The following is a 13,046-nucleotide window of genomic DNA, read 5'->3' as shown; positions in this document are numbered from 1 at the left end:
GGCCCAGTCTTGACGTTTCAGCTTGAGTGTCTTGTTCAGTGGTGGTCGTCTTTCAGCCTTTCTTACCTTGGCCATGTCTCTGAGTATTGCACACCTTGTGCTTTTGGGCACTCCAGTGATGTTGCAGCTCTGAAATATGGCCAAACTGGTGGCAAGTGGCATCTTGGCAGCTGCACGCTTGACTTTTCTCAGTTCATGGGCAGTTATTTTGCGCCTTGGTTTTTCCACACGCTTCTTGCGACCCTGTTGACTATTTTGAATGAAACGCTTGATTGTTCGATGATCACGCTTCAGAAGCTTTGCAATTTTGAGACTGCTGCATCCCTCTGCAAGATATCTCACTATTTTTGACTTTTCTGAGCCTGTCAAGTCCTTCTTTTGACCCATTTTGCCAAAGGAAAGGACGTTGCCTAATAATTATGCACACCTGATATAGGGTGTTGATGTCATTAGACCACACCCCTTCTCATTACAGAGATGCACATCACCTAATATGCTTAATTGGTAGTAGGCTTTCGAGCCTATACAGCTTGGAGTAAGACAACATGCATGAAGAGGATGATGTGGACAAAATACTCATTTGCCTAATAATTCTGCACTCCCTGTATGCTCACTCTGTAACGTATGACACCCATGTGCAGCGATCCTCCTTCCACCCTGAGCTTGTCAAACACTGCACTGGTGAGCGTGCTCTGTGTGTCGTCATGGTGGGACTTGAATTTGTAATATTTCCATCGACCGTCTTAAATAGTTGCATATAGCTTCTGACTGAACGCCGAGGCCATCGGGGAGCGACTTGTGTCGTTGGTTATGAGTAAAGTGACCCTACAGATCCTTTACATGCTAGTTACATATCACTCATAGTTACTGTTCACTGCAGAATGACGCCGTTCTGCTACCTTATGATTGTTGCGTATGAGAGCAGACTAAGAAGAGTTAGACTGATCAGTGATTGCAGACTCTGTAAAAAGTACTGACCTTTAGTCAAGGTACCAGCTTGTGCCACTGGTAGGTGAACTTTAAGGCAGTGCTAAAGGGTGACGTCTTTGCATAGCTGCATCATTGGAAAACATCTGCACTGGCTTCAATCAAATATAAGCCCGTTCTGGCTGGGAAGATGTTATGGTTATCCTGAGGAGCTCCGCAGATATCTCACCACCTGCGAGGAGTGGTTAAAAAGACTTGAAATGTTGCGTTATTTGTGCCTGTATCATCAAAGTACCAGTAACAGTGGGGTTAGTCATATATACTGAAGGAGAGAGGGGCAAGGTGCTACATGCCAGAGCCTGGGGAAAGAGGAGAAGAGACGAGTTAATCCCAAATGATCTCCTGGGGAAGTAAACCACAGTAAAAACCGATGCAGTTTATGACGTAAAGGCTTTGAAAAATGATCCCTTTACTGAAAGAAAGAGTGAGTTGTGCCGTGAAGTACCCAAACATGTAAAACTGAACTTGTAGAGCTGTATAAGGGCAGAATGGCGTCTGTTTTTTCTTCCTTCGGTCTTATCCAGAGTGTGTGACGTGCTTTCAGGGAGCTTGGTCGGTTCACATTCCTGCAAAATCACGCTTTTCCTTAAGTGTGCCAAAGTGGACACTGCACAACAAATGTTGTACGTGTTGACCAATCACAGTTGAAATGGCTAATTCAGTAAAGTTGAAAAGTCTGCATGTTTTAAATCTAAATGTTTTTGCATGTGTAATGTCATTAGTGTGTTATTTTTGCTGAATGTGCCGTTTTTCTTCGGCCCTCTCTGGGGCCCCTCGCTGTGAATGGAAAAGGATTTTCTCCTTACTTTCTCAGGACTGGTAGTTTGGAGTTTTTAGGAGACTCTGATGAATAAATAAATAAACAAACAAGGCTTTTGTTTTAGACTAGATAAACAGATGACCCTAACAGAATTTGACTTTGAAATGAAAAGATCAGGATAAACGTGTCTGTCAAACTGCAGACGGACGAAATGGGAGAAGATCCTGGTTCCATCCAAAGACTGAAAAAAGAAGCAGACGGTGCCTCCAGCAGCTCATTTACGTGTTTATTCTCATTTATTATCTGTCCAAACATCCAAGTGTAAGAATGAGTCCGTGCTTTGTGTTTGTGGATTATTTACAGACGAGGATCTGTGACTTTGTGGAGCCGCTCGTCTCTGCTTGGACTCACTGTGAGGACAAGACTCCAAAAACTCACTGTCGCTCGCCAAGAAATAATCAGTCACATAACTCCAACTTGTCTTGTTTACACTTCGGTTTTCTCTGGATTACACAGAAGAAGAAGCGTTTTTGTTTTTTCCCGCTCTCCCCAACTTTGGGACGGACCTGCCTCAAGTTTCTAATAGCGGGTGGAAGCAGCAGCATGACACGGACATGCAGATGTTAAAATATAACTTCAGTTATATCGTTGAAAGCCTGATTGCAGTCAGAGCTGTCGGGGGATTAACGGAGCACGGTCAAGTCAAAATTGGGACAGCTGTGTGGTGTAGGTGCAGTTTTAGTTGGTGCGCAGCTGTTTGCTTCCATTTGTTTATGTAGCGGCAATTTGCTCTAATTTGCCTTAAGGTGATTTATTTAGCAAAATGGTAAATGGCCTGTATTTGTATAGCGCTTTACTTAGTCCCTAAGGACCCCAAAGCGCTTTACACGTTCAGTCATCCACCCATTCACACACTGGTGACGGCAAGCTACATTGTAGCCACGCCCGCCCTGGGGCGCATGACAGAGGCGATGCAAAGATGATCCCAGCTGGCCCATATGGGATGAACTCCCTTGTAACAGGAAGAAACCTCCAGTAGGACCAGGGTTCGGGGAAGGGCAGCCGTTGGATTAAAGGTGAGGGCAGCTGAAGGTTCAGTCAGTATTTGCTGGCAAACAGCTGGTGAGTGCATTCCCACCTCAATCAGGGGAAAAGCGGGAAAAATGTGTTTGAAAAAATGAAATGCTCAGACAAATCTGAATTTGTGAAAAAGCTCTCCACCACTTCACAACAATATTGCTGTTTGGCCTGAGTGTATTAGTAACGTATCACGATACCTTATCAGCCTTTTGCCCCACCCCAGCTCTTCGTGGAAAAGAGACTGTCCCTTGTATCTCCATATTTAGTAGACTGATAAGACAATGGTAAAGAGAAACATTAAAGGACTCCTACATGCTGATGCTCATCAGTGTGTATGCTGCTGCAGTGACACCGACAGTTGTAACAACTGCATCACATTCTGAATGTACGTTGCAATGCTAGAATCGAAATGAGAGAAACTAATAGTAAATTGTGGTAAGTGAGAAAATGACCACTAAAATGTATCCTCTCCCTCTGCAGAGGAGTGACGGTGTCCGTGACCGGCCCGCTGGGAGAGGACGATGGCCCTGAGCGATGGAATCGGCGACCCTCTAGCCCTCAGCAACGGTGGGCAGCATCCTCTCAGCGCCAGCGGACACGCACCTTCAAACATCAGGACAGCAGTCAGCAGTGGCCAGGACCCTCTCACACGCGACCCTGCTAGTGACTGTCTGACAGCAGGAGGAGATGAAGACGCAGCATCAAAGCTGCAGCAGCAGCCACACAGTATTCAGCGAGTGAACAGAGCGAGCCAGAACGGTGGCGTGCTCAAACAGAATGGTTCCCTGAGGAGTCTTCCCCCAGCATCGGCCGCCTCTTCTTCTCCTGCCGTCGCCGTCAGAAGCCACCTTCCCTCCGCTGTGCCCCCGTCCTCTTCCTCTGCTGCGCTCTGCTGCCAGCACTGTCACTTCCCCTCCGCTGTGTGCTGCCCTTGTGGCCGGCAGGAGTGCCCGCTCTTCCAGAATCCAGGCACAGGTCCAGGTCCCGGCTCTGTTCCCCACCCAGGGACCGGTTCATCCTGCCCGTGCTGCCTCTCTGCCTGCACGTACCCTCACCCTCATTCTCTTCACCACCACCATCAGCAGCGCTGGCAGGAACACCTTCAGAGCCAGACACAAGCACCAGGGATCAGGTAGTTTTTCTTCTTTTCCCCCTCATTTTTCCAAAACCTTAGTCCGGCCCCTTTTCCACGAATACCTACTCGGATCGACCGGCTTTCCGTTACAACCTAGTGTGGGTGCTTATCGTCATAGCAACATGTCCGAGCATCCCGCGACATAGTTAATATGCGACACGAACGCTACAAAAAATGTGGACGCCGAGGCGGGAATAAACCTGCTGCTCGGTCTGTCTCTCCGTCACACTCGGGACCACGGCAGTGTTTTTGTAGCCATTTGCGTCAGTGCCGGGTTTCACAGCTGGCAGTTTTAATTTTTGTGAACAAGACGCTCCCGTGACTCATCGAGTGTAAATGAAACTGTGCCGAGTCAATCAGAGTCGATCCTAATGGAAAAGAGGCTTAAATGATCAACTAGTGTCGCTTTGTGTGTTGTCTGTGCTGGCCACGTTGCTGTTTCCTGACCTCGTCTTTGTTTGTTGACTCCAAACACACTGTTAGTCTGAAGGTCTCACAGTTTTTGAGCCCCCCCCCGCCTGTGCCCCTGTGCTACATGCCAGATCTCTCAGACTGGAATGCAACACAAAGTGGTTATGGATGTTGGGGACTCGTCATGTCCATCATTAATATAAATGGACTATAATTTTCTATCATTTTTAAGTGTTCTCCTGAGGGCTCACAGTCTGTGCTTGAGTTTCCCTCTTTGGCGTACGCCCCTTTACAGCCGATGGATGACGACCAGTCGCTCAGATTAGGGTTCATATTTGACGTTTTTGGGTTGGTTTAAGTGTGTTTTTTGGTTTGCTGGACTCTTCAGATTTGTCGTATCGAAATGTTTCAAGCAAAGATAAGACGGGAAGTTCTCAGGTTTTTCCTTAACCCGCCATGGACATGTGGACTCCCTGTGCCGGGAGTGTGCCTTCTCCATTTGAAGCAGGATTTTTACATTTGTTGGCAGCTCCTTCCTCAGCTGATCCATATTTAGCGAGTTGGCTCTTTCCCTTTTACTCCCACACTGCAGGCCTATCCCGCATGTGAAACTGGAACCATTCAATGCCTCGTGTGCTCATTTGCATAATCCTATATTTACCAACCCAGCAGACCAGGGCGGGCAAGAGGTGAATTTTTGCTGAAGTAATTATTTACTCATGTCGGCTCCCTTTCCACGGTTGCAGGTCGCTGCGGGGATTCTCTTTACTTCTCAACGTGGAATTTTCCTCACTCAAATAAAGTCACATCCCCCGCTCATAAGTTTCATTACAAAAAGAGACGTTGTGGGTGGCGTTGAAAGATGAGGTTTGTGTAGCCTCAGTGGGTACACACACTAAACCCTGGGTGGGCAGAGGAAAGCGAAACACTGATTGTGTTGCAGGCATTTAGATGCATCTGCAGGCCTCTGTAGTTCTGTTACTTTCATTTTTCCCTCTCCTCAGTTTTTCTCTCACTCCATTAACACTCTCACTATGTCTTCTTTCCTTGCCCCCCCCCCCCCCAAATTCCACATGAGAATGGAGAGCAGATGTGCTGTGGGACCTGTGCATCTGTAATGTTGAACTTCTCTTATTTACCAAACAGGTCCCTGTTGTTCAGCGATGACAGGTTTGAATTACAGACCCTGGGTTTGTTCCAAAAAGTGCATCCCCCAACTTTCCTGTTTCCTGGTGTGTGTGTGTGTGTGTGTGTGTGTGTGTGTGTGTGTGTGTGTGTGTGTGTGTGATTACACACAGGAAATGATATACCTGTCTCAGTTGTGCCGTTTTGTCCTGAACCCAGACACTAACAACAACCTTAAGCATTTGTCTCCTCTTTCTCTGGTACTGCTGGAGTTCAGTTGTAGTTGAGTAGAAGTCTTCTCCCAATACGTTTGATAATTTGGAGGCACGTAGTCAGACAAGATGGTGTCAGATATCATTTTGATCTGCCAGATTAGCCTCTGAGATCACAGCACACTCGCGTCTCACACAGAGTTGTAACGTCAGCGCTTCGGGGAATCTTTTTACGTCTGTTTCACAACAGGGGATTTTTCTGCCCCTGTTCACGGCTTCACAAAACATGAATCCATGTTGTGAGATTAGCCCGTGCTTGCTTTTCTAATGTTTCTATTTTGAGAACGATCAAAAGCCTTCGTTCTTTTTTGTCCGTGCATGGATTCAACCAAATCTTTGGAGAGGTCCAAGCACAGCTCAGCAGCAGTTTGGGTCTGTTAGAAGCATTAGGAGCATGTTTGTGTCTGCACTGTAAGATTAGCTATGTAGCCACTTTGTGTGGTTTATTGAAGATCGAGCAGTAGCACGGCGTCCTCGGGAATGGCTTTCCCAGTCAGGACCAGGCCTGCTGACAGGTTTAAGGGACTTTCTGTAAGATACAGCAGTCGAGAAGTGGTTTAGCTCCAAAAGCCTGAACTAAAAATCAATCAGATCAATTGTATTTATATAGCACTTTTAAAAACAACAACTGTTGACCAAAGTACTGTACAATAAAATAATCTGATAAAATTTAAAAGGAAAGTAAAATAAAAGATAAGAAAATAATAAGAATAAAACAATGACAGACTCATACAGAATTAAAATCCAAAGAGTAAAAATGGGTCTTTAAACGAGTTTTAAAAGTATCCAGTGTTGGAGAGGTCCTGATATGTAAAGGCAGTTTATTCCACAGTTTCGGAGCGGTCACAGCAAAAGCCCGATCTCTGCGTTTTAATCTGGACCTGGGGACAACTAGAAGCATTTGGTCCGCAGACCTCAAACATCTCGCATATATAGGAGCTAGTCCATGCAATGTTTTACAAACAAGTGTCAAGATCTTAAAATCAATTTGAAAACTACTGAGGCGAGTGTAGGGGATGTGTGCTCTCGCCTTGCTGCAGCATTTTGAACCAGTTGGCCAATAGATGACGAAGTAACACCAGAGTAGTAGCTCTACAGATATGTATCGGATTCAGCACCACATACGAAAGTGACCCAGATCGGATTTTGCCGTTCACACTGTCATACCATGATCGGATATGGGTCGCATAGGGTCAGAAAAGTCGGACTGGATGCGCTTTCGCCTGCAGTGTGAAGGCAGCCTTAGTGACCAGAATCCAACCAGCTGCTCCAGGTTTCTAAAAGTCTCCATAGGTACGTGTAGGAGGAGGCTGCAGCTGGTGGAGCTTCTCTGAGCTCGGTGCAGTCACACCAGCACCTGCAGCACGTTCTGCTGGTCCTTCAGAGCAGAACAGCTACCAATCGTCTTTGAGGTTTTAATTGCTGCCAATCAAAGCTGGCCAACACTACAGTGCAGTGCTGTTCTCGCTCTGCAGTGAAACCGTCATCACGAGGGAGAACGGTCGTGTAGCTTCAGGGCACCTGAGGTTCAGCTAAGCTGCTTCTGCATCCATGACCCAACAACAGCGAAACAGCTCGCTGACACTCAAGCATCCAGGGTCACTCTGAACATTTCACCTCTCTCCTCTTGTGCTCCAAGTGCCGCTCCCTTCTTTACCGACTCCTTTCTCAACCGCTCCTGTTGTTTACGGCAACCGCAGGTTTGGCTGAGCTCCGTGCCTGGTAGGACTGCAAAAATTCCCGCGTCTGTCTCTCTCGCTCTCTCTCCGACGCCGCCTCGGAAAAGGTCAGCTTTTATAATCTGGAGCGAGTTTGAATTTTGTGGTTTGGTTGCTATGACACCTGGGAAAACTCCATGAAAACATGACCGTGAAGTGCAGAGCAGTTCATCGGGTGTCATTTTGGAGCTTTATCAGCTGATTTATCAGTTATCTTCAGTGGAACAAACGTCTCTGTCCAGCTTTTATTTCTTTGCAGTATTGGCAATTTATCACTCTCCACATTTTTCCCTCTTCCTGTGTTTTTCTGTCAGACAGCTGCAAGCCTCAACCAGCAAAGGTCTGTTTGAAAGTGATCCCTTTTCTTGGTATTTCAGGGTGTCAGCTTGATGAGGATTAGCACATTATCAAGAAGAACAAGTGTTTGTAAGGCCTTTGTGGTGGCCTGTTCCCGAGCTTTGTCAGCTGCCTCACCAAATAAGGCGCGTTTGTGGGAATGTATCCTGTTTTCCTTTGTTTGAACACTGTGTGTCAGCCTTTTTATTCACAGTCTTCACATGAGCCTTTTACCCTCAACCTTAATGTGCAAGAACTAAGAAGCTGGATCGTGCAGTTGTAACTATTTTGGTTGTTTTTGGCTTTGTTTTATTCACTCAATATTAAGTTATTAGCCCATGGTACATGTTGCACCCATTTCAAATGAGACGATTGCTTGGCTGTATGCATGTGTGTACATTTTGTGGCTCCTGGGGCGTTTCTGAAAGCTCTGTGATGGATGGGGGAGATTTCTGGGCATCCTGTGTGTCTAATCCTCTCTGTACTGCAGCGGAGCTACAAGCTTATCCCAGGATACATGTGTGACATATCAGGACTGTACACGGTAAACCTCAGTGTAGAGCAGGCCGATATGACCGAAAATATTTATCACGATATACATTAGAAAACTTGCGATAACGATATAACTGACGATATAATTGACACGAGACAAAATACTTTACAACTCCTCAACTTTATTAGTGCAAAAACCCCCATCAAAGTATTTTCACTTAAACAAGCAGCTGTTTTTTATCTGCATTAAAGTTACACAAAGTTACCTTGCACAGTACGTATCGCTCCGCCTACGATAGCCGTAATGCTCCGACAATCCATCAAGCGGTGCGGCTTCGTAGCTTAGCAAAGTCGCACTGAAACATTTGACAGATTTTCGAGCGCCGTGTACATAAAATCGTCTCGAGGTCAGCAAACACAACCAGAGTTCATACATAAGGCACACGGGATTATAAGGGGCTCTGTCTGATTTTTAAGTGTGCCGTACTTTCCAAACAACACGGTAATAACGACGGGCCGCTAGCATGCTCTACCAAAAATAGTGCTTTGTTGTGTATCTGACGGACGAAAGCTAAACCAGTTCCCCCACTGAAGTTGCAGCATTTTTACAAACCAGTTCAGGTTCATCCGTTTCATTTAACGATCCGCTTTCGCTCTTCTCATTCTGCGTCGGCGCCATGATTTTTCTGCCGTGTGCGTATGAAAACAAAGGCACTGCGCATGCGCGTTTTACCCATATTCTATCGTCATATTTCATTTTCTTATCGTTGCCCAACATTATACCGGTGTTATCGTGAACGGTATGATATGGCCCAGCCCTACTGCAGATGTTAGTATAATGACAGCACACACACTCTTTCTCGCTCTCTCACACACACGCTCTCTCTCTCTCTCTCTCTCACACACACACACACACACACACACACACACACACACACACACACACACACCCCAAACCAAGATGCTGTTATGGTAGGACCATAAAGTTCTAGCTCTTCATCCAATAGGAGGAGGGGGGTCATAAATGCAAACCTACTCTAACGAACTGCTGAACGTCATGGACAGTCTTAGCTCGCCTAAAGGAAAGCATAACAGACCTTCCCACTCGAAGGCAGAGGCCATATTTGCAGGTGAAATATTAAATATGTTTGCAACAGCCTGAATGATCTTTTCTAGCACTTCATGTCTGACAATGTGTCAGGTTACAAATTATATATGAATAATTGATATTATTTCAAACAATATCAATGCGGCCTAGAGCTAGAATTACAGTTTAGACCTTCACGTAGCTAATCACACAGGGGTCCAATTTCACTGCATGTAACGTGGACGTGTGACATTGTATGTGACGAATAAAGGGGCCGACTGAGGTCTTCCCCTGCCAAATATTAGACTACTTTAGGGCAGCACAAATCAAAACCTTGGTAGACATATATGTAACTGGGCCTGCACAGCACAATGGAAGGAGCTGGAATGCCAAATATCAGCTCATATTCACCTACAGGCAATAATAAGCGTCAGAACCACACAGCTTCATGATCCAAGCCCTGGACTGGACCGCTACAAACATCTTGGGGCTTAATGTGGTCGGAGAAAACCAAACCAGGGAAAGACTGATACGGTGGAGATCCTACAACCCTGAATTCATCCCAAATAAAACTGATAGTCGATTTGAGAAATGGGAAGATACAGATTTGATTAAATATTTTATTTACTTGATGGGACTGCTTTGGAGATTTGAACGAACAAAGACTGACAAATGAAGAGTTGGCGTAATAAGCAAAGGCTTCAGCCAATACCTTTTAATTAGCCTTGTCTCGTGCTTTCTTGCTTTGTGGTAGATCTTTGTTCTGTATTCATTGAGATATTTGAATGCTAATCAATAAAATCAAATCAAAATCAAAGACAAATTGGACATCATATACCGGACAGACGCACGCATGACATTAGAAAAAGCAAATCCATTATCATTCAAAACCTTATATTTAGGTCTTTGTCTTCAGGCTCTGGGAGCAGGACAGACATCTAGGATGTCATTCCAGAGCCTGTCTCCCAGTTCGGGGGTCATAACCTCTGGTGTTGCTGTTACCACGGCAACCACTGTTACCTTCACCATATCCTCTCTCAGCTCTTGATATTTCTTAAGCTTCTCGTGTTCCTTCTTCCTGATGTTGTTGTCGCTCTCACACCCACACAAATATCTATGTATAAATTTATACCTCGGTATACATTATACATGTAAACCCCTCGCCTCTGTCAGTGCGCCCCAGGGCAGCTGTGGCTACAATGTAGCTGCCATCGTGCGTGCGTGTGTGTGTGTGTGGGTGAATAACTGAATGTAGTGTAAAGCGCTTTGGGGTCCATAGGGGCTAAGTAAAGCGCTATACAAATGCAGGCCATTTTACATTTACACCAAAAAGAGAGTACACCGTGTGCGAGTACACCGTGTGCGAGTACACCGTGTGCGAGTATACATACCGGATGTGTTGATTTACTCTTGTTTTTTCCTTCATAATAAAGTGTGTTTGAAACAGCCAGGCAACACCCATGTGGAGATGAACAGCCCGTTTCTTGCTCATGTTTCCTCTCCTGCATTTTTGAACTTTTGCTTGGAATTTTCCAGACTCCCTCCCCGCGTCGCAGCACTCTCCTAATGTGAATGCACACTCGCAAAAATACAGTGTCTCTGTGTGAAGGAGCTCAAGCAACAGAATTTGACTTGAGTTAATACATTTCCAAGTATCATCTTTGACCAATGTAAAACAGAGCTAATGAACACAACTAGAGCACTTGTTTGCCACGTTGCACTTCCCAACAACACAAGATATCGCAGCAAAGCTCCAGAAGAGCAACCCCCCCCCCCCCCAAAAAAAAAAAACTAAACAAAAACAAAAACCCTACCAGACAACGGTTAGGAAATGATGAAGCGAGAAGAGTGATTGATGGAGACAGGAATGCTTGAGAGGAGGCACTCAAACAAGTGGCGACCCTGGAGCTACCGTGTCCTCAGACGGCCCGGGACACAAAAGGATGGCGACAAAAGCACAGGGGAAACTAGACTGATGGTGCAGTGAGGTAATGATGGAAGAGGGAGAGCAGTGTAGAGTGAAAAATGAACCTCCACAAAAAAAAAGAAAATCTCGACATCGCCCTTTTTTCTTTCACTACCTTGTCTGTTAATGAATGAGATCAAAGAAGGTCAAAGCAAAGCTCCAGGCGGTGTCTGAGGCAGCATAGGTAAGATTCAATGTCAGAGCGATTCACATGGGTCATTAAGGTGGGCCTGTTTCTCCAACCTCCAGGTCTGCATCATTCTGAATGGTCTTACTCTGAGCCGTGCTCCTCCTCCTCACTTCACTTTGTTTTCAGTTTGTTTTGTTCTTACTGGCTGCAGCTGATGGATCCAAATGTAGAGCATGAGCCATTCTTTGATTACTTTTACATTTATCTCATTATTTTAAATGTTTGCATCTTAAAAAGTGTGCACATAAAATAAGGAAAACCATAATCTGTCCCTTGTAATGTGTCTTTAATTACTTAATATAATATACTTGGAAAACCAGTGTAGTAAACTAGCCGTGCTGCCAGGTATCGATGCTGCAGTCAGATTTGAGTCTTTACATCAGCAGCCATAGTAAAATAAGATGCTGAACTGTATTGCCTTTGCCTGTCCTCTTTCCTGTTAAGGTTCTTGGTTTATACCAGCCTTTCTATTAAACGACAGCAGATTAATGACTCGTGTTTGCCTTAAAAAGCTTCTCCTCACTGTGAACGAGAGGCTTCAGGATTTTCTTTGAAATGACTAGATCTGTAGTTTATCTAGCTGCACAGCGACAAAGTGTTTTGATAAAGATTCATTATAATTTTCATTTCTCATGTTTGCACCCCCCCACAGCCTACTCATTCAGTAAGCCATACTCAACAGACGCCTGTGGTAAGAAGCTGGAGGATCAGCAGTTGCTGGTGGGAAGCATTGGTTCCACCTCTGGAGGACTAATAGGAAAGCCTGCTGGTCTCACTGACCACACAGGCCCTCTCAGCTGCAGACAACTGAGCGGTGTAAAGTTGGCAGGTTGGACTTGTGGATTCAAACGGTCAGATTCCTCCTGGCACTGCCCTCCAGCTATTGGCAGGTTCTGCTTTTTATTAGAAAGAATACGAATGACAATAATGATGTAGGATATGAAGCTCTGTGCAACAGACAGGCCTGCGTGCATCTCCGGGTCTGAGGTTAAAGTGATAAGAATGAGGCGAGGAGCAGCCACAGTAAAGACGTCGCACTGACTGACAGCTTAACTACAGCCACAGTGCTTAAATCCCACATGTATGCTTGGAATCTTTGTGCGCCCGTATTTCACCTCCAGGAATTCAAGGGAATGGCAGGTGCAGCCAGAAAAGGCCACGCTCACCAGTGGAAGCAGTCATCCTGCATCCACACATGCAGATGTGAACACGGACGTTTGCTTAAAGTCCTCAGGATCAGAATCAGTAAGAGGGCAACAATTCAACCCATTACCCACACGACCAGAAACCATTTCTCTGAAAAAAAACATGAAAACTTATGTAGGTGTTTTGAAAGTGTAACTTTCAGAAATGTCTGGCACTAACTACTCCACCAGGGCTGTTGGGACCATGACCACTGGCATCTACTCACCGCTAACACCGTTATGCTGCTGCAGCCCAGGCGCCTGCAGTAGCTGTTGGTAAAAAGCTCACCTGCTCAACCAGGT

General features: G+C 45.5%; 1 protein-coding gene across 5 annotated transcripts in view; it reads left to right on the top strand.

The window, feature by feature from the left end:
• The window catches only part of disp1 (dispatched homolog 1 (Drosophila)), a 106,309-nt gene that overhangs the window by 72,742 nt on the left and 20,521 nt on the right, over nucleotides 1-13,046 (top strand). For 4 of the 5 annotated variants that reach the window (XM_084953503.1, XM_084953502.1, XM_084953504.1 and 1 more), the window contains one exon: nucleotides 3,308-3,959. In XM_084953503.1, coding sequence (XP_084809629.1) covers nucleotides 3,349-3,959 — 611 coding nt within the window. In that variant the 5' untranslated portion in view covers nucleotides 3,308-3,348. Of the gene's footprint in view, nucleotides 1-419; nucleotides 2,824-3,307; nucleotides 3,960-13,046 lie in introns of those variants that run through there. The other variant, XM_084953505.1, reaches the window with a different exon arrangement.

Source organism: Perissodus microlepis, chromosome 15 (assembly GCF_051167445.1).
Source record: "Perissodus microlepis isolate ML-2025 ecotype Zambia chromosome 15, ASM5116744v1, whole genome shotgun sequence".
Lineage (NCBI taxonomy): Eukaryota > Metazoa > Chordata > Actinopteri > Cichliformes > Cichlidae > Perissodus > Perissodus microlepis.
Note: the sequence above shows the minus strand (reverse complement) of the source record. Positions and strands in the feature narration are given on the sequence as shown.